Source organism: Phoenix dactylifera, chromosome 8 (assembly GCF_051530095.1).
Source record: "Phoenix dactylifera cultivar Ajwa chromosome 8, Ajwa_hap1_PhDact_Kaust_v1.1, whole genome shotgun sequence".
In the NCBI taxonomy this organism is placed as follows: Eukaryota; Viridiplantae; Streptophyta; class Magnoliopsida; order Arecales; family Arecaceae; genus Phoenix; species Phoenix dactylifera.
This window is the reverse complement of record NC_143197.1, coordinates 6637358-6663812: the sequence shown is the minus strand read 5'-3', so window position 1 is coordinate 6663812 and position 26455 is coordinate 6637358. Positions and strand designations below refer to the sequence as shown.

General features: G+C 51.4%; 3 protein-coding genes across 3 annotated transcripts; all 3 read right to left on the bottom strand.

Moving 5' to 3' along the window:
- Nucleotides 1-859: 859 nt before the first annotated feature.
- Nucleotides 860-4121, bottom strand: LOC149752953 (uncharacterized). The gene is made up of 2 exons (XM_089924723.1): nt 1267-4121; nt 860-982 (listed from the first exon to the last, which is right to left on the bottom strand). Exons 1-2 carry the CDS (start codon nt 2612-2614, stop codon nt 966-968), a joined length of 1365 nt encoding a protein of 454 aa, XP_089780849.1. The 5' UTR covers nt 2615-4121; the 3' UTR covers nt 860-965.
- Nucleotides 4122-11878: 7757 nt separating this feature from the next.
- Nucleotides 11879-15345, bottom strand: LOC103701040 (1-Cys peroxiredoxin). The gene is made up of 4 exons (XM_008782977.4): nt 12865-15345; nt 12637-12785; nt 12404-12550; nt 11879-12284 (listed from the first exon to the last, which is right to left on the bottom strand). Exons 1-4 carry the CDS (start codon nt 12980-12982, stop codon nt 12039-12041), a joined length of 660 nt encoding a protein of 219 aa, XP_008781199.2. The 5' UTR covers nt 12983-15345; the 3' UTR covers nt 11879-12038.
- Nucleotides 13214-15291, bottom strand: LOC103701039 (tolB protein-like protein). Its single transcript, XM_008782976.5, has one exon. The coding sequence runs from the start codon at nt 15289-15291 to the stop codon at nt 13321-13323; it is 1971 nt and encodes a 656-aa protein (XP_008781198.3). The 3' UTR covers nt 13214-13320.
- Nucleotides 15346-26455: the final 11110 nt, after the last annotated feature.

The following is a 26455-nucleotide window of genomic DNA, read 5'->3' as shown; positions in this document are numbered from 1 at the left end:
TTTTCTATTAATTAACTCATCATTTATATGTATTAGGGACTCCCTTGCATGAGTACAAGGTCCCTTTTAGCTTGATCTAGGCTTAATACCCTATTATAGCATGAAATCCCCTATTTTCCACCCGGATGAACAGTAACCCGAACAGACAGTGGGTTACTTCATCCCGGTTTTGATCCACTTTCAGGACTCCAAATTTGATGAAATTTTTATCTAACATTCTACACTCATAGAGGATTCCAAAGAGATAACATGCATCATCATCGGAGGCCGTTTGACCCCCTAAATAATTCGCCGAAGTTGGGACTTCGACACAGTTTTTCCGTAGTGCCGGAAAAAATTGTTAAAATCCGATTCTTCCTCTTTTAACCACCTCTACAACCCTTATCCGACCCCTCTAGACTATATCCACCCTTTGTATAGCCTAATGTCATCAAAAGACTAGATAGGGACGGATATTTACCTTTTTCTTTTTGGAAATCGAGGTCTTTGCGTAGAGGGGAAGGAGATCTACATTTTTTCCTTCAGCTGGAAGTGCAACCGGGATCCCTTTCCTCCTTGAATCCCCTTCCTCTTCTTCTTTCTTCTTCTTCTTCTTCTCTTTTTCTTTCTTTCTTTCCTCTGTTTCACGCCTGAGAACCCCCTCCCTCTTTCTCTCGGTTTCACCAGCTCAAACCCTCCAATTAAATCACATCAAAACACTATTCACCCTTTGTTTAATATTATTAAATTTCCATTTTGCCCCTAACACTTCAACATATCTACCGTTATGCCATTAACTTTTGATTCCTTCCAATTTTACCCTTACCACTTCAATGCATCTACAACTATGCCATTATCTTTTCATTCCTTCCAATTTTACCCCTCATATCAATTTTAAATGACTATTCTATCCTTTTTTATATATAAAAAAAAATATTTTGGGGTTATTACATCCTCCCCCCCTTATATAAAATTCGTCCTCGAATTTAAAAGAGTAAATTACCTGATTACTCAAAGGGGTGAATGTATCTGCTCTTCATATTTTGCTCGGTGTGGTATTGGGAATCAAATAAATTGGGAGTGTTTTACCTTCTATCTCTACCACATAGGTAGGATACACATACTTCGCTTTTATACTATCCCCTACAGATGTACTAATAGCTAAGGAAATATGCATTAATATCTTATCCTTAGCTAACTTCTTAGCAAAATAAGGGGACACAAATGAATGGGTAGCTCCAGAATTAAATAATACTCTAACTTTAATCTTATCAATGAGGAGCATACCTGTCATAGCTACATTTAATGTCTGTGCCTCTTGTGGATTTACCGTGAACACCCTTCCTTGCTCTCTACCTACTGGAGCTGATGGCTGAGATGGTCCAACACTCTGCTGTGATGCTGGTGTCTGACCTCTGCCTCTGCCTACAGGCCCCCTACTACTAGGCCTGTCCATCTGCACAGAAGGGTAGGATGCCAAAGGCACAAACTGCTGGGTGGCACCCTGCAGGCATTCTCTGGCAAAATGACCCGGCTGTCCACATCTGTAGCACACTCCCTGGCCCATTCTGCATCTGCCAGGGTGCTGCTTCCCACATATGCCACACACTGGCCATGATTGGAACCCAGATTCAGTTCTGGCTATAGTGACTGGAGGACGAGGTACTGATGGTAGAAAAGTTTCTTGTGATTGACCTCTTTCCCTCCATTTCCTTTTACGTGGGGCAGGTGGAGTTGAGCGTACAGACTGCTCCGTCGGGCCCTCCGAGAGATCTACTCCCTCAGATCTACCTCTACTGCTTTGCTCCTTCCCCACACTCATTTTTCTCTGTTCTCTTTCAGCTCTTTCCTCTTTGTTTCTGGTCTCCCACTGTTTTGCTTTATCTATCAGCCTAGACAGGGTGGGGACCTCTACTGCCAGTACTGCATTATAAAGCGGGGAAATCAGACCTCGTCTGAACCTTTCTATCCTGGCAGCTTCAGTGGGGATGATGTAAGGAGCATACTTCCCCAATCTAGTGAACTCACGAGCGTACTCAGATACGCTCATTCCGGGCATCTGCTTCAGCCTCTCAAACTGAAGAGCCCGATTTTGCCTCTCAGCCGGACACAAAAACTCATCCATCACTGCTTGCCTGAACTCTTCCCAGGTTGGAGGATTCCTACTGTACAATCTGTCCTCCACGTGTCTCTGGTACCAGTCCCAGGCATCTTCCTTCATTGTAAGCCCTACAAGTTCTATAGCTCTTGCATCAGAACAGGGCAGTCTCCGTATCATCTTTTCAGTCTCCTCCAGAAATCTCTGAGGATCTTCACCTTCTTCCCCCTTAAACTCTGGGGTTCTGAGCCTCAGAAATTCCTGTACAGTAATCCCCTCATCATCTAGAGCCCGCCTGGCCAAACTTCTTGGCACAACTACAGGAGGTGGGATGGATACTACTGACGGGGCAGGAGATTTCCCCCGAGCAATCTGCTCTCTCAGAGCCTGATTCTCTGCCAGTAACTGTTCCATTAATGCATCTCTACTTCCTACCTCTCCTTGATCATCAACCCTCCGTCTATCAGCAGAAGAAGATTTTTCTCTTTGGGGCTCGACATGTGTGGAACCCGCATCCAATGCTATATCTGGCTCCATTTTCCTTGGAAGTATTCTTTATATGTCTCTAAAAGAGTTAAAAAGAGAGGGCAGTCGTTACACACTGAGTCATAATATATTTTACTGAATTGTAAATGACTCATAAATTAACATACAGAAAAATCCTATGCTCCATAGTATAATCCTATACTTAATCCTGACTCATCCTATTGCTCTGACAGGACTCTTCTTAACCTTTGCTCTGATACCAAGCTTTGTCACGACCCCCGCCCCGTTCCCGGCGGGCCGCCGCGACGGTCCTAGGGTGCGGGTAGGCATAAGGCCACCAGCCACCGCGTAGAACCCTACTACCTATCAATTATCAATAAATCTTGAAAAAATTGGCATGATGCATGCACAAAATGATCACTTTTTCTATAGTGACCTGTCAGGATTATCTCAATACATACAACACACTACCTGTCAGAGCAGCAATCACATAATCTGTCACATATAAACCTGGACAATATATAGCAATACATTATCACAGGCACACAACTGATCTGCACACATATATATACCTGCTTCCCAATCCATCCATGGTCAAACCCATATCCACAACAGGATCTATGACTGTAACTATGCACTATATATAATAGAAGGTTTATAATACACCAAAAGGGGATAAACCTCTATCTACATTATACTATACTATGGAGCGGCACAGCTAGCAGGCAACCACTAATCCTGCTCCTCTCTATACAATACCTGCCCTGCAATCAAAAATATCAAACTGGGGAGTGAGTATATAAATACTCAGTGAGTGGAGTAGAGAGTACTATGCACATGAGACAGAATATAATCATGGCTCGAGATGAAATCTCAAGATCAATAACAACATGAACATGAACTCAACATAGAGAATATAGAGTAAATCATCAATATCACCACAATCAATATCAACTCATCTGAAGCATATATGGAATAATCAAGTAAACATATATGCTACTCATGAATATGCTCAACAGATCATAATGCTGGAACATACAAATCAGGTGTCAATATGCTGAAATCATCACTAGACAGCTGTCGGGAGGTGGGTTTTACGCCCCAGGCGAACCAGCAACAACTCCCTACTGCCATATGCATATATCGAATATGACACCACACCAATATGTAAATCATCACTAGACAGCTGTCGGGAGGTGGGTTTTACGCCCCAGGCGAACCAGCAACAACTCCCCACTGTCACATGCATATGCAGGATAAAATACCACACTGATCATGTAAATGCTGGCCAGTATCCAGAACAGAAATCCATCTCACATCTACATACTAAACGGCACCTCGCGGGAATTCTACATCCGCGGAAAGCCATACTGCACCTCGCGGGGTCTTACTATGCCCGGCGGCAAGCAGAATATAAGTCGTAGGACCGGCCGATCCTACGCCTAGGGCCGTGTCCCCCCCTAGGAAGGGACTGGGCTCCGCCCACCCAGAAGGCTACTATGTGCACAAAGGCCGATGTTCAACCCCCATCGACTATAGGTGTCCTGCAGATACTGCCAAGCCATGCATAAATGCCATAATGCACCCTCCCAATACTCTACTAAAAAGGAGTATGATCAAGACTACCGCTCACTCGACTCCGACCCAATCATAAACTAACATCAGGGTTGGGAGTGAGGGGTCAAGGATGTACAATGCAACTCAATATACCACTGAAATGGGCTCTACAAATCTTTGAAATAGAGGAAATGAAATCAATTTACAAAAGAAATCATTTCACAATTCGGAATCAATTTGATTACTCATCAACCCCTCGTAATTCCTCTCAATGTTCCCTCAAATGCATGTACAGAATAATCAAGCATGGAGAATCAAGATTATAGAGGAATCTACTACAATATTAATCAATATGCTCAAGTGGAATCAATTCACACTTGGCGACATTCATGAAAATGAATTAAGGATGCTCATAGTGCAAAGTACATGACTCCCACTCACAAGTCTTTGAAATAGATGAAATGAAATCACTTTACAAAAGATGTCATTTCCCAATTCAGATCCATCGTAATTCCTCTCAATGTTCCCTCGAATGCATGTACAGAATAATCAAGTATGGAGAACAAAATATAGAGGAATCTACAACAACAATTAATCAATAGGCTCAGGTGGAATCAAGTCACACTTGGCAACATTCATGAAAATGAATAAGGAATGCTCATGGTGCAAAGTACATGACTCCCACTCACCTGTCAATCTGGCACAGCCCTGATACGCCTCCAAAAATCTACAGCAGGCAGTGGGGAACTTCTTCCTCTTGTTCCCTAGCTTCTTGCCCAACTGTGACATGCATTTACAATACATTTAGTTTTGTATCAAGGGCTATAATCTACGTGCCAATTATAATATAGGGGACTTTAATTAATTCAACTCCCCCGTTCCCTAAATCTTTTCTTTTCTTTCTCTTTTTCTTTTTCTATTAATTAACTCATCATTTATATGTATTAGGGACTCCCTTGCATGAGTACAAGGTCCCTTTTAGCTTGATCTAGGCTTAATACCCTATTATAGCATGAAATCCCCTATTTTCCACCCGGATGAACAGTAACCCGAACAGACAGTGGGTTACTTCATCCCGGTTTTGATCCACTTTCAGGACTCCAAATTTGATGAAATTTTTATCTAACATTCTACACTCATAGAGGATTCCAAAGAGATAACATGCATCATCATCGGAGGCCGTTTGACCCCCTAAATAATTCGCCGAAGTTGGGACTTCGACACAGTTTTTCCGTAGTGCCGGAAAAAATTGTTAAAATCCGATTCTTCCTCTTTTAACCACCTCTACAACCCTTATCCGACCCCTCTAGACTATATCCACCCTTTGTATAGCCTAATGTCATCAAAAGACTAGATAGGGACGGATATTTACCTTTTTCTTTTTGGAAATCGAGGTCTTTGCGTAGAGGGGAAGGAGATCTACATTTTTTCCTTCAGCTGGAAGTGCAACCGGGATCCCTTTCCTCCTTGAATCCCCTTCCTCTTCTTCTTTCTTCTTCTTCTTCTTCTCTTTTTCTTTCTTTCTTTCCTCTGTTTCACGCCTGAGAACCCCCTCCCTCTTTCTCTCGGTTTCACCAGCTCAAACCCTCCAATTAAATCACATCAAAACACTATTCACCCTTTGTTTAATATTATTAAATTTCCATTTTGCCCCTAACACTTCAACATATCTACCGTTATGCCATTAACTTTTGATTCCTTCCAATTTTACCCTTACCACTTCAATGCATCTACAACTATGCCATTATCTTTTCATTCCTTCCAATTTTACCCCTCATATCAATTTTAAATGACTATTCTATCCTTTTTTATATATAAAAAAAAATATTTTGGGGTTATTACAAAAGACGTAGGGATATGGACCCCATCATTAATTCGCCGAACAAAGTAACCTCGAAACGCCCAAGGGCGCAGGTCCTACCACGAAAATTCCAAGAAACATGAGGGTGCGGACGAAGTTCGCCCCCCAACTTTAACGATGGACTTTACTTCCTACGTCCGAGCCCACAAGCCGCTCGAACTCGGAAGTCGGGGGGTAGTGTTGGGGGAATAAGGTTTTTCCCCCAAATGACACGAATGCCCCAAAGAAGCCGCACAATCGTCGACCCTGGAAGGCCGAAGTCGGCACCCGAACTCGGAACCTCCGACCTAAGAGAAACCCCAATGCCCGAGGCCTACTTTTGTCAGCCACCTACTACGGCTATACGTCTCCGAGGTCCGGCCAGAGACCGTACTATGACGCCCCTCCGGCATTTATTGCGCATGACCGCTGTGATCCTCCGGCACACTCCACAATAAATATGGATCTCCGGCTTACTCCACAATGAATGCGGATCTCCGGCTTACTCCACAATAAATGCGGATCTCCGGCTTACTCCACAATAAATGTGGATCTCCGGCTCACTCAACAATTAATGCACGTGACTCCTGTCATCTACGGACTCCCAGCTCTCCACGGCAAATAAGCCCAGCAGAGTCTAGTCAACTGTGATAAGTCTCTGATCTCGGCCATACCTCCGACACTGATGCAATAAATTCGCCTGGTAGCGTGCTAGTTCGGGTTGTACAACGCCCTCATCGCCGACATCAGTGCAATTATTCGCCTGACCAAGCGCCGACCTGAACGACATGCCGAGCCGTACTACGGCTTCGCCCCGTTACATCGCAGGTAAACCGACCCCCGGTCTATAAAAGGGGGTTGGAAAATCGATACTGAGGAGACGCACCGTTTACCTCTACTCTACACGATTTGCCCCCTCCCTGACTTGAGCGTCGGAGGGCCGGCGCCGGGAGACCCGGCCACCGGCTCGTGTGCAGGCACCCAGACGGAGGACGCCGCCCACTGTCGGATCGTCGCCCAGCCGCGGGAATCAGCCGCTCCTTCTCGCCGATCGCCCCAGACGGAGGACGCCGCCCGTCGACGAACCACCGCCCCACCGTGAGTAACCACCTCCCGCTCCCTCTCCTCGACCGAAGATTGCCCCCGGGTCCAATTTCCAGCAACAATTAGGTAGACTAGATCCATCCATTGTGGACCTAAGGTGAAAAGAATCCATCTAATAATTTTATCCTAGATAAAATAAATTTGTTTAGAATGATTCAGTCTAAATCTATGATAGATCTGATTCATCTAAAACCTCTGAACCGCATTAGCTGGGGTGATATAGGAGCGCATCTAAGGCATGCATCAATTACGTGCTGGCTACATGCCTAGGTATAGAGAATCCATACTCAAGAATGTCAATGATGCTATGGTACTTGAATGGTACCTTCAAAAAGATAGTTCTAACCAGGGAAGTAATTTGATTAGGATATAATGTGCACACATGTTTTTTTTTTATTTGACAAATGGGCTTCAAATAAGTCGGCAGGACCATGTGTTTGGTGAATGCATTCATCGTTGGCAGGCACAAGAAGCTACTTTGGAACTTCGAGGTTGGCTAGGAATGAGAGGTGTTGCTGGAAATTGGACCCGGGGGCAATCTTCGGTCGAGGGAGAGGGAGCTGCGGGTCACCACGGCGGGGCGGCGACCAGTCGGCGGGCGGCGTCCTCCGTTTGGGGTGGTCGGAGAGAGGGAGCAGGGGGTCCTCACGGCGGGGCGGCGATCCGTCAGCGGGCGGCGTCCACCGTCTGGGGTGCCTGCAGGCAAGCCGGTGGCCGGGTTTTCCGGCGCCGGCCCTCCGACGCTCAAGTCAGGGAGGGGGCAAAGTGTGTAGAGAGGAGATAAACAGTGTTTGTAGGGCACGGAATTTTCCAACCCCCTCCTGAGAAGCCAAGGCTCCCTTTTATAGGTGGGGGTCGGTTTACCTGTGATGTAACAGGGCGAGGCCATAGTACGGCTCGGCACGCGGCTCAGGTCGGCGCACGGTCAGGCGAATCATTGTGCTGATGTCGGCGGTGAGGGCGTCGTACGACCCGAACCAGTACGCTACCAGGCGAATCATTGCATTGGTGTCGGAGATATGGCCGAGATCAGAGACTTATCATGGTTGACCAGACTCTGCTGGGCTAACTTGCCGTGGAGAGCTGAGAGTCCGTAGATGACAGGAGCCATACGCATTAAATGTGGAGTAAGCCGGAGATCCGCATTAATTGCAGAGTAGGCCGGAGATCCGCATTAATTGTGGAGTAAGCCGGAGATCCGCATTGATTGTTGAGTGAACTGGAGGTTTACAGTAGCCATGCGCAATAAATGCTGAAGCAGCGGCAGGATATGGTCCTCGGTTGGACCTCGGAGGAGTACGGCCGTAGTAGGTGGCTGACAAGGGTAGACCTTGAGCATCAGGATTTTCCTAGGTCGGAGGTCTCGAGATCGGATGTCTTGAGGTCGGGCGTTCCGAGGTCGGACGCCGACTTTGGCTGTTCAGGGTCGGCGATTGTGCGGCTTCTTGGGGGCATTCGTGTCACTTGGGGGGAAAAATCTTATTCCCCCAACAAGAGGGTAAACATAAAACTGCTGAAACAAGGCCTGGATGTTCGTGGTTAGATCCTCGCAAGATCTTTTGGTCAGGGGGTTGTATCTTTTGTGAAAAGAATGATTCACCACGAATACACTAATGGACTGTGCACACATCGCTCAGAGAGCTATGCAAGCTTATGAATGAGAGAGTTTGGAGTGCTTTGAGAGCTGCATAAAGCTAGCACAAATCAACGGATGACATCATGAAAGAAGATTGATTATTCTTTCATGCGAAAGGTACAATCTGTACCCAGCTCTTTTGTTTTAATTGCTAATGAAGGTGATTAGACTATGACTAATTTTTTTAAAAAATGATGAGATTAGAATGGTAGAAGGTTAAAGATTGCTGCTGAATTTTTGTCAAACCGAGTGACATAAATCAGTTATCCTCCAAGGTTTCTATTTGTGATTAAATTGGAGATGCACAAAAAAAAAGGTTGAGAGTAGTGGCAGTTCAAAGATGGGTGATAAGCCCTGTACCATTTGAGCTGCATCCTCTTGTCTAACACTTTTTGTGTCATGAGATTATTGTGATAAAACAAAAGAAATGAATTCCTCGAGTCAAACATAATAAGTTCCTCTATTTCACATAATAAGCCAATATTAGTTATATGTAAAATTTTCATGTGGCTCCCTACAACTTCCATGATATAATAGATTAGCACATTTTTACCAAAGCTCAAGATGTTGTGTGGCTAGTTAAGATAAAAGAAATTATTTTGATGCAGTCTCTTTTGGGTCTACCAAAATCAACCGCTACAAACTTGTCTACTCTCTTTTTAGAAATCCATAAAACTGAAGATGGATATTCTAAAATAAAAATTCATACTAGTAATCATGATGTATATAATGAGATATTATTCCTATTCATCAAGTGGTCCAAAAATAGATTAACAAGTACTTCTCTCACAATGAGATCATTATCTGCATAAATGCATTGATTCCTTAATTTTCCATGAGAAGTGTAATGCTACTGCTACTGAGAGCTGAAATAAATGGAATTGTCTATGGGCTTTCATTTTAAAAAAAGGTTAAAAAATAGATTATTAATGGTTCAATATGTTGTTTCGAATAATTTGCGTTTTGGATATCAAAATCTCTTCAGTTTTCAGACATACATATTTCGTAAAAAGCAGTGTGTGATCAATTGTCCAGATTCTTATTTATATGTCTTGATCTAATTTAGAATATTAATACATCATAACCTGCAATATTTGATGTATGAATAGGAGGTCAAGATGCATGACTTTTGATTTCTTGATAAATTTTATAACATACACAATGATTAATTAATTTTGGATTGCTCGATTGAGATCTCAATCTTTCCCAAGAAAAAAGGACTCTCTAATTTACTATGTGCTCAAATTCAGATAAAGAGATAAAATCGCCATGCCAAACTTTTGTCATTATTCATGTTATGAACCTTTGATTTCTTAGTGATGCAAGAACCCATTTTCAGGAATCCGTGAAATCTTTGGATTTTTCAAGTGAGATGGGAATAGATTTTAAGCAATACCTAGTGATGTGTCTTGAATCCGACCATAGCTCATACAAAAAGTTGACCAACCAAAGCTCACCACGAAGCCTTTGATTTGATAAGCCGATTACAGCCTTATACAACCAAAACAGCTAGCTCAGTGATCTAGGACTTTATCATCTCTCCTGCTCGACGCTTGCGACAAGCCGATTCTCAGCGGCAATACCTAGGATTTGATCTAAGTATTATTGTTGTTGCTATTGGTGATGTTAGTGCTGCTGCTGAAGTATCAAAGATTTAAATTTGAGATAAGAAATACCAACCAATTAAGCTAACAATTATTGGCCTTCAAAAAATGATGCAACACAAAGATTTCATAGAGGTTATCCATATTATCACTCAAGCACACTTAGCTAGAGCCCTCCATCTTCAAAGAAGCACTGATTTTAGTACTACTATAGCTCAAGCAAGAGTTCTTTCTAGTATTACCATCACTTAGGCATGCTTAATTATAGAGTTTGAAGAAACCTGATTCTCTAATACTAATACGAACGTATCCTCTCTATATAAAAAAGAGTGTTGGAGGGCTAACCAAAAAGCTCCTCTTGATGGAACCGAGCAATAAAAAAGAGCCATATATCTCATATTGAAATTCGTTTGAAAACAGTTAATACCCAATAGAAACATAACCACAATCTCAGCAATAGTTACAACCTATTATTTCAACCTTATTATGACAGATCAATCATTACTGCATGATCAAAATAGCTATAATTTTTATCCATACCTGACGGTCGTTGTCGAATGGTTGAAATACATCCCATCAATCTCAGTATCGGACAAACTTCCTTTTTATAAAAAAATAAATGAACGATTCTCAAGATATATTTCTCCTCTTTCTTCTCAGAAACTTTACCACTTTTTCAAACCTCTCACTATTTTTTAGGGACAAACTCCGACAAGTAAATTTGACCTACTCCCGTCCATCTTTGAGCTGTTGCGGATTCCCAGATTGAAGTCGAAGATGGCTTACAAAAAATTCACTTGCGAAAAAATTTTTGACAGAAATTTTTCAATAACTAAATTAACATAGAAAAATAACAGCATAGAAAAAAGAATTCTTGACAAAATAGTATCCGAACGAATCATCTTATCTTAGGATCTCCAAACTATCTTTTTATATAAAATAATCAACAGTATAATTACTTGATTTGATACAATATGTTAATAACCAAGGTAGGTTGTACGTCTATAACGTGAAAAACAATCAGCATGCGCTAACAATAGTATTTCCATAATTACTTATCTTTATTAGCCCTTGTAGATAAACTCATCGCCAAAATTATTTACCTCGATTTATATGAAAGTTGACCAAAAAGAACCATCTGATTCAAGATCGAGATATCCAACATTTTTTCTATCAAAGCTCAAAGCTCTCACCGATCTCAGATAATTGCCGGCACCCATGCGTAATCTTGTGCCGCCTGCACCCCTTCGTGCATACCGTTGCATCCGTCATCTTTAGCAACTTCCCAGCGGAGGACATTCGGAACGCTAACAATGTCCCCATTCCCGCTGACCTCTCACCCCTCCTCCCTCTTATTGGAGTTCGGGCTCACCGCAGAGACTCAATATTTCCCCTCCGCATTTGTAATGCTTGTGCCATTACACAGCAGCCTGGTAGAGCCAGATATAGCCTTTGCCACATCTTTCTATTTTCCTCAGTAGAAACGCTTTCAATTAACCAGCAACCACTAACTTCGCAGCCAGTCTACAGTTAGCATGTGAACCACATATAACAATCAGCAAACGCAGCCAATCTTAATCTAAAGATAAATCTTTAATAACGAACTTAAACTACAAATTAAGATCCAAACTCCGCAAAGGCACAAACTACAACATAACCACAAACATATATCACAACACAGTATAGAATGACCCAGAAACCACATATGAACATATCACAGACAGTCTAACGACATCAGACATTTGCGAAGCGGAGGTAATTCTTCTTCGACGGGAGATTCGCGGTCTCAAATCCCTGAGGGAACATCTCCTTGGCCTCCTCATTGGACACGCTCGGCGAGATCACCACCGGCTCCCCCGGCTTCCAGTTCGCCGGGGTCGCCACCTTATGCTTGGCCGCCTTCTGGAGCGACTCCAACACCCGGACCACCTCGTCCATGTTCCGCCCCGTCGACGCCGGGTACAGGAAGCTCAGCTTAACCTGCTCCACCACCGCAACAAAGTGACAACCCGTACGTATACGTCACAAAATCATGCACACCTGAGAGGATCTTGTCCGCCGCAAAATTACGACTTACAATTACGTAATCATCATGGTACCTTTTTATCAGGGCCCACCATATGAAGGGCCCGTGACGGGAGCTGGTTCCCACTGGAGTCCTTCTCATCAGGGTCTACCATGTTCAGCTGCTTGATCAGCTCCCTCTCGGGGTCGGCCACTATTGGATACGTTACGCGACACCCGGGCTACATTGTATTCACGCCAAACAAACTAATCAACCTCAGGAAGTCACTTCAATGGAAAATTTTTTGGTCACCGTTTAAGGGAGTACCGTGTAGGCCTCGATGTCTTTGATCCATTCCATGTGGCACTTGACATCGTCGCAGGAGAGGCCTAGCAGCTTCACCCCTCTCTTCTCGAACTCCTCCGCGTACGCCGCCATCTTCCCCAGCTCCGTCGTGCATACGGGTGTGAAATCACCTGCACATGCGACCCAATCAGACGTCGGAATAGAAGCTTAAGGGCCCATGTCTAAAAGAGTGACAGAGGGAAACATTACCGGGGTGGGAGAAGATGATGGCCCAACTATCGCCGACGTAGTCGTGGATCCGGATCTTCCCCTGGGTGGTCTCCACCTCCAGGTCCGGGATCGTGTCGCCGATCGTTAGCCCCGGCATCCTTCAACGGCCCGATCCTCAAGACCTCCCGATGGGCTCTTCGTGTAGCGCCCCTCCGTCGCTTAAAACGGTCTAGGCTCTGGCTGCATGTGTGCCACGTGGCCAGCGTCGTGGGCTCGTGGCAACACTCGCGGGAAGTTGGCACCACGTGTCATCGTTCGTTACAAAGCCACGTCCTGGTCCGTTAAGATGTGCAGGAGGAACACTCGATTAATTTTTCTTTATTCGAAGTTTCGAACAAGGCAACATCACAACCCTTCTTTATTTCAACATCGCAACGCTACACTAGCACGGTGATCAACGGTTCAGATACAACGAAAGTAGCGAAGAGTTATCAGTCATATGTCACAAGTTATCCAGAGAGGCTCGTCGAACTGGCCTTGGAGCTTGTCTCCGGGGGGAGACCTGAGGGAAAGAGTCTCGAGGTCGTCGGGCCCACCTCGCGAGCTCCACGCCGGCGTCCCGTTCTCGTACGGGTCACACGTCAGCCTCCTCAGCCCAGTTCCGTCGAGCCGGCAGAGAAACAGGTCTCCGTAGGGTTGAAAATGGTTTGGCCATGATACCGGCTCGGCCGTCACGCTCCCGAGGTTGGCCGTGAAGAGGAGCCACTTCGAGTCCTGGCTGAAGCACACGTGGTTGACCCTCTCCTTATCCACGTAGCAGGATCCCGCGGGCCCCGCCACGTGAACCCGGCGCAAGCCCGTGCCGTCCGGGCGGATGAGGTAGATGCTGAAGACGTCCGGGCTGGTGGGGGCGTGGCGGTTGGAGGAGAAAGCGATCAGCTCGCCGTCCGGTGACCAGCACGGCATCGTGTCCGTCCACTCCCCTTCAGTCAGCCGCCGGATCCCCTCCCTGCCGTCGGATTCGCCGTTGACGGCGTCGAGGATGTAGAGGTTCTTGTGGCCGGACCGCCCCGACCGAAAGACAAGCGACTTCCCGTCCGGCGAGCACGCCGGGAACGCGTTGTTGCCGGCGTCCGATCGGGTGAGTATCTTCACCGCCACCGGGACCACCTCCCGATCGTCGGTTAGATCGCGGGGATCGAAGGAGATCCGGGCGATCTGGACCGTCGCTTTGATGGACTCGAAGATAGGGCCGATGGAAGTGTAGATCACCCCCTTATCGGTAGGGCTCCACGCCGTGTAGAACGCCGCCGATTCCTTCAGAAGAGTCCATCGCTTGGAGCCGTCGGATTTCAGGACCATCAGCCCGGGGGTGTTGAGGAAATCGCCGTTGACGGCGATGAAATTGCCGTCGGGGGAGAAGGACGGGAAGGTCGCGTGGAGGCGGAGCATCCTAATCCCTCTCACCGGGGACTTCACCGGATGGACATTAGGGATGATGGAGTCCCCCGGGGCCGATTCTCCTCGGAATCGGTGGTAACCAAGATGACCTGACTCCGGCGAGAAGAAGGGGTTATAATGGTGGAGATTAGGATTTAGAAGCTCTGTGATTGGGTAAAAGCGTTCCGATTCGAGATCGAAGATCTCGATGTGGCGGAAATTCGTGCCCTTTCTTCGCGTGGCGACGGCGATTCGCTTTCCGTCGTGCGACGCCGCCGGCGTGAAGCAGTGGAGCCCCGGCGGAGTGATCCTGCGGGCGGCGTCGGGGCCCCGTGAATTCTCCAGATCCGCCGTCAGATCGGACCGGAAGACGCTCCACCAGCCGTCTTCGGCTTTGCGGTGGAAGAACACGGTCGAGTCGCCGGACCAGGCTGGCCATCCGCCGCAGCTACAGAGCACGGTGCGGCGGGAGCGATCGGAGGCCCGGAACAAGACGATATCGGTGGCAAGCTCGTGGAAGTCCCCTTTCCACGGCCGGGACCCGTACGACGCGACGGCGACGAACTCCCCCGATCGGGACACCGCCGGGCTGAAGTCGACGACGCCGGGCGGGGTGAGCCGGACGGTCTCGTTAGTATCAAGGCGTGTCGAGTAGACCGCGGACCAACTCTTGAACGGTTCGGAGGGCGGTTCATGGGCCGAGACGAAGTAGACCAGGCCGTTCTTAACGGTTGGGCGATCTTGGTGCAGGCTTTCCAGAGTGGTCGGGAGCGGTTTGGGTTTGTGGTCCGGCGACTCGGCCAGGTAAAGCTGGGACGAACCGGTTCGCTCGGACACGAAGGCGACGGTCTGGCCTTCGTCCACGAATTGGGCGTTAAAGTTAACGGAGGTGCCATCAGTGTGGCGGCGCTCCCTTAGTTTGTTGACGGCGGCGTCGAGGTCGGCAGGGAGAGGAGTGGAGAAAACGTCGAAGCCATAGTAAAGCAATCCGACGGTGCTGAAGACGATGGTTCCTTGGGGCTCCATTCGGTGGACAGCGGCGATTCGTCGGCGAAGTACGAGGGACGAGCGGAGTGGCCTGGGTGGGTGGCCGGCTCTGCCGTTACTTATGTATAACCCTCCGTGTCGTGCGATGACCGTCCTCCTCTAGAATACTGCCACGTTACGTGGTTATCCTTTTGGAATAACGATTTGGTGTCACAAAGTTTACTGGAACCTGGCACACAATTTGACGTGGCACGACGTTGGCCTTAGAAATGTTGATAAAAATGGGACACATCGGACAGTCACTTGATTGAGTTGCGTATTTTAGTGGACACGTGATACTCTTGACCCTGGTAGTGTGAACGCAGAACCGAAGGGTATCGAAATTGCCGGATGGTTGCTTGAGCGGCAAGTTTTTTTATGGCTCGCAAAATTTAAGATCAGTGCTTTAACTCACACATCCGTTGATCGTGCTAGCGTGCAATTGATGCTAGCCCGAGAGTTTGTATAGCTCTGTTCCATTGGATGAATGCTCTTTCAAATCCGTTTAGATAATCTCAAAAAATTATATTGAATTTTTTTGCTGGATTCATGAGTTGAACATCCTGTTTCATCATAATACATGTCAACCCTACGCCCCATCAGTCAAAATTCTACGGGAGCCGCAAAAAAACGAAAAAAAAAAACTCTTTGTAGATTTTTCTCCATTCCCATTATTTCCAGCATGTAAGTTTTCTTTATCGGCGTCCAGACGACTCCTTCTTTCTTTTCTCCAGCACCCTCTCTCCTTCTCCTTGCTAGAGCTTGAGACCCTAAAGAATAACATGCATTGCATATGCCGAGTTCTAGTATGCATAAGAAGCTCCAGATAAGGGAAAGGAAAAAGAGATGGTAACTTTGGTGTTGGGGAAAAAATGGACCACCCACAAATTAAAGCATCTAAATTAGTAAGGCTGCCGAGCTCATCCAGGCTGTTGAGCTCAGAAGACCGAGCTCATACAGGCCGAGCTCAGAAGGCTGCCAAACCCAGAAGGCTGTTGTTGCTGGTGGTCCAAACCGAGAACGATTGGCACAGCGGTGTGAACGGGGTTCCGTTTGAGTTGCCTTGGTTGGTGTTGATTGCGCTTCACCTTCCACCGGGAAACCTGCAAGCAAGCCTCGCACCACCACTGGGGTAGTGGGGGCCCTCCGACGATCAAGTCAGAGGAGGTTGGAGGAGAAGGAGAGATAATTGCAGGTAGTAGGAGAATGCTCTGGAAGTTCTTGCTTACCTTCCCCCTTCTCCCCCCGCAGCATATATACCAGGCTGGGGGGTCCTTCGGGGGGGGTTGGTCATCGTGTGGCACGATGGAGTCGCCACTGACATGGCCGTTACAGGGCGTCGTGGGGCAGCGCTGGGTACGGCCGTGACAGGGCGTAGTGGAGCTCCGCCTTATACGGCTGTTACAGGAGATCGTGGAGCAGCGCCGGATACGACCGTTGCAGGGACAGAGGGTCGTGGCGTGCTTCAGGGGAACAGCCTGTCGTTGTCGAGAGGTTGCCGACTCGGGGTCGGATTGCTGGATCAAGGGGCAGCCGACTCGGGGTCGGGCTGCGAAGCCGAAGATATCCGACTCGGGGTCGGATTGCTGGATCAAGGGGCAGCCGACTCGGGGTCGGGCTGCGAAGCCGAAGATATCCGACTCGGGGTCGGGTTACTGGATCAAGGGGCAGCTGTAATCTTCTTGGGCGCGCGTGTCGGTCACGTGGGGCATGGTGGCTGAGTTCCTCCGTAACAGTAGCCCCCCACTTCCGAGTCTGGAACCAGAAGGGGAACGGGTGAAGAAAGTGATGCTTCGAGATCGCCGCCATCCCTCGGAGAGGCGCGCGCGCTTCGAGCTCCCCGTCTTCTTTATGACGTATGACGGTTGTTGCTGACCTGGCAGTCTGAGGATTTCGGCGGACATCCTTCCTTAATGGCGTCGATTCGCCTTTGGGGCGCGAGCGACCCTTCGGCAGCCAGGCGTTCTCTGGCGTCACCGGGGCGTCACCCACCTTTCCGCCTATTTAACCGGGGGTCCTCCTCCGTCCGCCTTTCTCTTTACAGACATCTTCGAGTTTCTCCTTTGCGCTGCCGTCATCGCCGTCGGACTGTTCGCTTGCTCCTCCTTTGACTCTCTCGGAGCTGTTCTTCCTTCTCTTCCGGTGAGTAGTTCCATTCTTTAATTTAGGGCTCTTCATACTCTCCTTTTGTATTAGTGTACTCCAGTCGTTCCGGTCTTTTTCCCCTTTTCGACCCTGTCCTGACCGTAGATTCACTGGCCATTAGGGATGGGCGAAGTGAGAGCAGACCGCATTAAGTCGGAGTTGGCCGCCGAAGACCTAGATAGGTTCGTGGCTCGATACCACCTTCCCGAGGCCTGCAATGTTACACTCCCGGGGCCTGAGGAGAGGATGTCCCATCCTCCTCCAGGGAAGGTTGCCATCAATGAGGGCATTCTTCAGGCCGGGTTCCGCTTTCCCCCCTCGGACTTAGTCGTTCAGGTGCTTCGGGGTTTAAGAGTGGCGCCGACGCAACTGGTGCCGAACTCATGGCGCGCCCTGACAGCCTTTCAGGTTCTCTGCCGCATGCACGAGGTTCCCGCCACCCTGAATGTCTTTTGGGAATGCTACGGCCTGAGTGGCCACCCCCAGGATAAAGGGTGGTGGTGCTTTGCGGCGCGGCGAGGGTGCGGCCTCGTCAAGGAGGCTCCCACCTCCATTCACGGCTGGAAGGAGCGCTTCTTTTTCGTTGATGCAGATCCCTCTTGGGGAATCAGGGCAACCTGGGAGACGCCGATGAAGTCCCCGATTGGCCTATCGAGGTTGTCGAGGGAGGAATCCGACGGCGTTGCCGTCTTGAAGGAGTTGGTTGCCGAGGGTCGGCTCCCCCCGGTGTGTCGCCTTATTTCCGAGGATACCTTGGTGAACGTCGGTCTGAGCTCGGTCCCCACTGACCGTGAGCCCGCCACCATTTCTTTTCTTTAGCTCTGTTCTCCTCTTTCGTTTCGTTCTTTCCTTCAGTTTCTCAACCTCCGACCACCTCGTCCTTCTTGCAGAGATCGACGACGTCATGCGGTCGGACAAGGCAACGGCTGTTGGTAGGACGTCCCTACTGGAAGCAGTCCGGAGGAAGAAACGAGCTCCTCCGAGCGGGGCTCCACCGGCGAAGAAGTCCCGCCGGCAGGCGACTCCGACGCCGACAGACGGGTCCGGACCCACCGATCAGGGGGACGCCGCGGGCGCGGATCGGGAGTTGGATTTGTATCAGCCCTCCGATGCCGAGACTACCGTTTCTCCGGAGGCATCACCCGGGCGCGCCCAAGATGGACGGGTCGGACGTGATCGGTCCCCAGCCCAGCCTTCGACTCGGTCGGCTCCGGATGATACGAGGAGGGACGCGCCGAGGCCCCGGCCGAGCAGGACCCTGTCAATTCCAGGGGCGGCCCCCGCCCCGAGCGTGGTCAGCATGACTCTTCCCCAAGCGATGGGTAAGGGTAAGGCTGCAGAACCACCGTCCGACTCCGGGGAGAAGTCGGGGTCGGCCTTCACTTTCGCCGGCGCCCGAAACCTCATCGAGACGGTACTGCTGGAGAAGGACCGCAGGCAGGTCCGGGAGATGAGGGTCCCTGACATTGGGGCTGCCAGCTGCGTCTGTCTCATGTCGGTGAGTGTTCTTTCGGTCGCTTTTATCATTTATGGGCTCTGTTGATCCCCGCCTGACGCCCTCGTTTTTCCTATCTCTTAGCTCGCCCAGTACATGATCCGCCTGGAGGAGTGCTACGAGGAACAGGCGAGGCTTCTGGCGAGGGCCGAGAGCCAACTGAAGGCAACAGAAGAGGGAGGTCAGGCTGCGGCGGGGAGGACGACCAGAGACCTCGAGACGAGGCTCCAGGTAGCCGAAGAGCGGGCACTCGGCTTCGCCACCCTCGAGAAGCAACTGTTGGAGGCTCGGGAGCAACTCAAGGTTGCCTCAAGTCTCGAGGGCGAGATCAAGAAGGCGGAGGAGCGGGCCGAGAAGCAGTCCCGGAAGGCTGCCGACTACCGGGAGAGGTGGGAGAAGGCCCAGCGGTCAGCCGACAACGCCCGCAACCGGACCCGATCTCTTGAAGCCAAGCTGGGCGAATTGGAGTCGGCTTTAGAGAAGTTCCGCGCGAGCGACCAGGAGCTTCATTCGCGCCTGGAGGAGGCTGAGGCTGCTCGCATCGCTGCCGAGGCGAAGCGCAAGGAGGCCCAGGCTGATCTGTTGAGGGTCTCCTCCGAGGCGGATGACCGGATTGTGGCGAAGGTCTTGGAGGCAAAAGCTCAGATTATGGAGCGAGCAGAGGCGACGCTGGCCGAGAAGAGTGCGGAGATCGGGCGTCAGGCGGTACAGGCTTATCGTCAGTCCGCCGAGTTCACCCGTGATATGTCGGAGGCGGTACAGGCCTATCGTCAGTCCGACGAGTTCGTCCGTGATATGTCGGACGCGGGGTCCGACTCCTTTGTCTTAGGCTTCGAGGAAGGCCTGGCAAGGGTGTCGGCTAAGTACCCCGAAATTGACCTGAGTGAGATCTCCCTTCTCGACTCCCCTCCGGCGCCATTGCCTGCTGCTTCTCCAACCGTCTCCCTACCCCCTACGGACGTGCCCGACGTTCTCGACCCGGGGGTTCCTCCAAGCTGACCTTCTGTATTTTGTTCTTTTCTTTGTGTGTTGGCGTTTTGCCAAGTTGTATGGGTCTCAGCCCTGAAACAATGAAAGTTAATGCAAATAGAGTTTCTTCATTTCACTTTCGTCCTTCTTCTTTTTAACTCTTGGTAGCGTCTCGCTGACTCCCGACTCCGAGGGTTGGGCCTCAGGAAATTCTTCCGGCGCTAAGCTAGGCATCCGAGGGTTAGGCCTCAGGAAATTCTTCCGGCGCTAAGCCAGGCCTCCGAGGGTTAAGCCTCAGGAAATTCCGCTCGTTGGTCGGCCAAGGCTGGCGCAAGCCGAGGCGACCGGTCGGGGCTTCAGGCTAGTCCGCTCCCGGGATGATCATCGGGTTAGCCTGGCATCCAAGGGCCGAGCCTCGGGAAATTCCGCTCGTTGGTCGGCCAAGGCTGGCGCAAGCCGAGGCGACCGGTCGGGGCTTCAGGCTAGTCTGCTCCCGGGATGATCATCGGGTTAGCCTGGCATCCAAGGGCCGAGCCTCGGAAAATTCCGCTCGTTGGTCGGCCAAGGCTGGCGCAAGCCGAGGCGACCGGTCGGGGCTTCAGGCTAGTCTGCTCCCGGGATGATCATCGGGTTAGCCTGGCATCTGAGGGTTGTCAGGCCTCAGGAAATTCCGCTCGTTGGTCGGCCAAGGCTGGCGCAAGCCGAGGCGACCGGTCGGGGCTTCAGGCTAGTCTGCTCCCGGGATGATCATCGGGTTAGCCTGGCATCCGAGGGCCGAGCCTCGGGAGATTCCGCTCGTTGGTCGGCCAAGGCTGGCGCAAGCCGAGGCGACCGGTCGGGGCTTCAGGCTAGTCTGCTCCCGGGATGATCATCGGGTTAGCCTGGCATCCGAGGGCCGAGCCTCGGGAGATTCCACTCGTTGGTCGGCCAAGGCTGGCGCAAGCCGAGGCGACCGGTCGGGGCTTCAGGCTAGTCTGCTCCCGGAATGATCATCGGGTTAGCCTGGCATCCGAGGGCCGAGCCTCGGGAGATTCCGCTCGTTGGTCGGCCAAGGCTGGCGCAAGCCGAGGCGACCGGTCGGGGCTTCAGGCTAGTCTGCTCCCGGGATGATCATCGGGTTAGCCTGGCATCTGAGGGTTGTCAGGCCTCAGGAAATTCCGCTCGTTGGTCGGCCAAGGCTGGCGCAAGCCGAGGCGACCGGTCGGGGCTTCAGGCTAGTCTGCTCCCGGGATGATCATCGGGTTAGCCTGGCATCTGAGGGTTGTCAGGCCTCAGAAAATTCCGCTCGTTGGTCGGCCAAGGCTGGCGCAAGCCGAGGCGACCGGTCGGGGCTTCAGGCTAGTCTGCTCCCGGGATGATCATCGGGTTAGCCTGGCATCCAAGGGCCGAGCCTCGGGAAATTCCGCTCGTTGGTCGTGCGCCTGTCGCTCGCCGCCCGACGGGATTTCTCCATGGCCAGCTGCGATTGTATTTCTCCTCCTCTCCAAGCGTCGCCTGGGGAACACCAGATGGGCATTAAGTGCTAATTAAGGGGTTACCTGGGAAATCGGATCGCCAGTTGCTGCTTGCGAGGAGTGTCAGTTAAGCGGCCGCGATACGCGCGTTCTTCGAAATGGATGCGGCTTGGGGCGCGAGCAGAGATACGTGGGCCTAGGGGTACAGGCCACCCGGAGTGTCCTGCACAAAAAATGCGATTAAGGAGAATAACGCTTAGGAAATCACGGGGAGATACGCCTTGAGAGCCGGATCGGCTCCGGATTAAATGCGCCCGCATTTATTGGAGCCACCCGCATCGGAACGACCGGGGGGCCGCAGTTTGGCTATAAATATAGGTGCAGGTGCGATGGAGCCTGCCAAGCCGGAGCTGTTCAGGTTGCAATGGATCGTGGGCCTCCTCTCCGGCGCATGGTTGAGAGACCCCTGCCGAAGGAACGGGAGGCGCGCCCTTCGCGACTTCCGCCAACTAGCCGTTTCATCTGGGATCAACAAGGAGGTTCTCCCCGGCGGAACTCCGCTCTAGGCGTTTCATCCGGGATCACGTCTCCCCTCCTTGAAGTTCGGCCTCCCGATTGAGCTCCGCACCAAGTGCTTGATCCGGGACCGCGCCTCCATATGCTCTTCCCCCTTGTATTCCTTCTCTCCCCTAACGCTGGGGAGGACCGGGATATCCCTTGGAGGTGGCGTTCCCCTGGAGGCAGCGGGAGCTTCGTCTGCGGCGGCTCCTCGTCCTCTTCGTGGGGCGTGGATGGCGCCTCCGGTTGGAGGCAGTGTGGACTTCTCCTTCGTCCACTTCTTCTTCATCCGCGCCGGCTCTTCGTCTCTTTCGTGAGACGCCGATGGCGCCTCCGGTTGGAAGCACCCACTTCCGACGGGATTGCAACCGCTTCAGATGGAGGTTTCGGGATCCCAGATCTTCAGCTCCTCGGAGTCTCCACCTCTTCTTTACTTTCTTTACACCCTAATTCCCCTCTGGGAATTCCTTGTAATCACACGAGCACGCCGTTGTAACCAGAAATTATTTAAATGCAAAGTGTTATACATTTTTGAACTGTCTTTCTGGCATCGTCGTTCTACTGGTAATACATCCGCAGGTTAGCGGAATTCCAGCTCCTTAGAATTTCTCGACCATCTAGGGCCTCCAACTGGTAGGAGCCAGGTCGGTTTACCCAGCGAACCTTATACGGGCCTTCCCAATTTGGCGCTAGCTTCCCACCTTCCGCAGGTCGAGATGCTTTAGCTCGCCTTAGCACCAGATCTCCGATTCTGAAAAGCTTCGGTCGGACCTTGGAGTTGTAATATCGGGCTACCCTCCGCTGATACATCGCCATCCGAACCTGCGCCATTTCCCTCGCTTCTTCCAAGAGATCCAGGTTCCCTCGGAGTTGTTCCGAATTGGCCTCGGGTCGGTGCGCGGCCACCCGAGGTGAGGGGAGTCCGAGCTCCACGGGGACAACGGCTTCCGTGCCATAGGTTAGGCTGAAAGGCGTCTCCCCGGTAGGGGTCCGATGCGTGGTCCGATACGCCCAAAGGACATTCTTGAGTTCTTCGACCCAAGCTTGCCCCGTCCGACCGATTCGCGCTTTGATTCCTTGGAGGATTGTCCGATTTGTGACCTCGGCCTCGCCGTTAGTTTGGGGATGCGACACAGATGTGAACCGATGCTCGATCCCGAACTCCTCGCAGAAGTCACGGAAGTGCTTGTTGTCGAACTGTCGGCCATTATCCGAGATGAGGACCCGAGGTACCCCAAATCGGACAATGATGTTCTTCTTCACGAACTTCCGGACTTGCACCTCCGTGATAGTGGCCAGCGGCTCTGCCTCCACCCACTTGGTGAAGTAGTCGATTGCAACAATCAAAAATTTCCGCTGAGCTGAAGCGACGGGGAATGGTCCGAGGATATCCATTCCCCACTGGGCGAAGGGCCAGGGCGCAGTGATTGGTGCCAAGGGGACAGAAGGGACTCTCTGGACGTTGGCGTGGCGCTGGCAGGCGTCGCATTTCCGTACATGATCCTTTGAGTCCTCCAACAAGGTAGGCCAATAATAGCCTTGCCTCATGATCTTGTGCGCCAAGGACCTAGCCCCCAAGTGGGATCCGCAAACGCCTTCGTGGACTTCGCCGAGGACGTAGGCCGCTTCCGAGGGGCGGAGGCACTTTAAGAGGGGGGCGGTGAACGAGGTCCGATACAGCCTCCCTTCATTGAGTACGTAGTGGGCGGACTTCATAACAAGTCGCCGAGCTTGATCTTCGTCTTCAGGGAGGATCCCTTCGGCGAGGTAGGCGACAAGCGGGTCCATCCAAGACGGCTCCGGGTCAATCGCCATCACCGCTCCAGCCTCGCCGATGCTCGGGGCATCCAGGGTCTCCAGGTAGATCGCCCTCGACAAGTTGTGCACGTCTGCGCTCACTAAGCGGGACAGCCTGTCGGCCCTGGCATTTTCACTCCTTGGGACCTGCTGGATGTCGACACTGCCGAGGTCGGGAATGAGTGCTTGCACCTTCCGGACGTAATTCTGCATGGTCGGGTTCCGGGCTTCGAACTCCCCACGGACCTGCCCGACCACCAACTGGGAGTCGGTGAAGACCTTCAGGCGCCGGATGCCGAGCTCCTTGGTGAGTTTGAGTCCCGTGACTAGGGCCTCATACTCCGCCTCGTTGTTGGTCACTGGAAATCCGAACCTCAAGGCATACTCGGCTATCACTCCATCAGGGCTGGTGAGGACCAGCCCGGCCCCTCCACCTTCGGGGTTCGACGACCCATCGATGTGAAGCGTCCAAATCGGGAGGTCGAGGCTAGGTGTTTCCGGCGACCTAGGTTCCGCCTCCTGCACCGTGCACTCAGCGAGGAAATCCGCGAGCGCCTGGGCCTTGATAGCGGGTCGGGGCTGGTAGCGGATGTCGAACTCACCAAGTTCTACTGCCCACTTCACCAGCCGTCCTGCGTTCTCAGGATTGCTGAGGATCTGCCGCAGCGGTTGATCGGTCAAGAGGGTGACAGAATGGGCCTGGAAATAGGGGCGAAGCCTCCTGGTCGCGGTCAGCAGCGCGAAGGCGATCTTTTCAGCCTTCGTATACCGCGTCTCGGCATCCCGTAAGACCCGGCTGATGTAGTACACAGGCTTCTGGAACTTTGCCTCTTTCCGAACTAGTACCGCACTGACTGCGGTTGGGGAGACCGCCAGATAAAGGTAGAGCATCTCCCCTTCTTGCGGCTTGGACAGCAGGGGAGGAGACGCCAAGTATTCCTTGAGCTGGTCGAATGCTGCTTGACATTCGGCCGTCCAGAGGAAGTCTTTCGGGCGTTTCAACACCTTGAAGAAAGGTTGGCAGCGTTCGGCCGACTTTGCCACAAATCGTCCGAGCGCGGCGACCCTCCCAGCGAGCTCCTGAACCTCCTTCACTTTGGTCGGAGGGGACATATCTTGGATGGCCTTGATTTTGTCAGGGTTGGCTTCGATCCCCCGCTGGTTGACAATGAAACCGAGGAACCTCCCGGCCGAAGCGCCAAAGGCGCACTTCGCTGGGTTCAGCTTCATGCGAAACTTCCGCAGGGTGGCAAAAGTCTCCTCTAGATCCGCGATGTGCTGGTCTGCATGGCGGCTCTTTACCAGCATATCGTCCACGTACACCTCCATGTTCCGGCCGATTTGCTCTTTGAAGATTTTGTTGACGAGGCGCTGGTAAGTGGCGCCAGCATTCTTCAGACCGAAGGGCATTACCTTGTAACAGTACAGCCCCCGGTCTGTTATAAAGGCAGTTTTCTCCTCGTCCTGTGGAGCCATCATTATCTGGTTGTAGCCGGAGAAGGCGTCCATGAAAGATAGCAGCTGATATCCGGAAGTCGCGTCGACCAGTTGGTCTATCCGCGGAAGCGGAAAGCTATCCTTGGGGCATGCCTTGTTCAGGTCGGTGTAGTCGACGCACATCCTCCACTTTCCGCTCGCCTTCCGGACAAGTACGACATTTGCCAGCCATTCGGGGTAGCTGACCTCCCTTATGAATCCTGCCTCCAAGAGCTTGTCTACCTCCTGGTCGACCACTCGGATCCGATCCGGGGCACAGTGTCTCTTCTTCTGCTTTACTGGTCGGTGGGTTGGGTCGACGTTGAGGGCGTGAGAAATGACCTCCGGGTCGATCCCAGGTACATCGGCCGCCGACCAAGCAAATACATCGGCGTTGGCTTGGAGGAATTCCACCAACCGAGCCCGAGCTCCCGGGTCGAGATTGGTGCCGACCCGGACCGTCCGGTTAGGGCGACCTTCCTCGAGGGGAACTTCGATCACACCTTCGGCCGGCTCCCCGTGCCGCAAGGCCACCTCGTCTCTGGCGTCGAGGGACTCGACGCTTAAGGCTTCTACGGGCTTCTTTCCTTTGAGAGTTGCTAGGAAACATTGCCTTGCGGTCGGTTGGTCACCTCGGACCTCTCCAATCCCGGCCGCCGTGGGGAACCGCATGAGCAAGTGGTACGTTGAGACCACCGCGCGAAGGGCGTTCAGTCCGGGTCGTCCGAGGATAGCGTTGTAGGCCGAGGGAACACGGACGACCAAGAACCCGAGCCGCACCGTGGCTTCTGCGGGTGCAACGCCCGCAGTCACAGGCAGCTCAACGACACCTTCGGCCGAGACAGCGTCTCCAGTGAATCCCATGAGGGGGGTAGATGTTTTGTGCAACAATTGTCTGGACAAGCTCATCTTTTGGAAGGCCTCGTAAAACAAAATATCAGCTGAGCTTCCACTATCCACAAGAACACGCCTTACATCATAGTTTGCCATAGTGAGGGAGATCACCATGGCGTCGTCGTGGGGGGTCTGAACCCCCTTTACATCTTCATCACAAAAAGTGATTACATTACCGACTCTCTGCCTCTTTGCGACGGCTGCCCTTGATGCTTCAGTCGAGCCCCCCGCGTTCCTCTCGGGCCGGGGGCAGCCCCCAGTGATAGTATGGATCACGCCCGCGACGGGTCGATTCTGCTCCCGAGGCTCTGGAGGGGCCGGGTTGGCCGGACGCGAGTCTGCGGGGGGACGTCGGTCGTTTACATATCGACCAAGA

Excerpts from the sequence above, each read along its gene's own strand:
- LOC103701040 (XM_008782977.4), bottom strand. The coding sequence starts at position 12,982 with ATGCCGGGGCTAACGATCGGCGACACGATCCCGGACCTGGAGGTGGAG. Across the intron at positions 12,786-12,864 it reads CATCATCTTCTCCCACCCCG|GTGATTTCACACCCGTATGC; the intron begins GTAATGTTTCCC and ends TCGCATGTGCAG. Across the intron at positions 12,285-12,403 it reads TGGTGGGCCCTGATAAAAAG|GTTAAGCTGAGCTTCCTGTA; the intron begins GTACCATGATGA and ends GTGGTGGAGCAG.
- LOC149752953 (XM_089924723.1), bottom strand. The coding sequence starts at position 2,614 with ATGGAGCCAGATATAGCATTGGATGCGGGTTCCACACATGTCGAGCCC.
- LOC103701039 (XM_008782976.5), bottom strand. The coding sequence starts at position 15,291 with ATGGAGCCCCAAGGAACCATCGTCTTCAGCACCGTCGGATTGCTTTAC.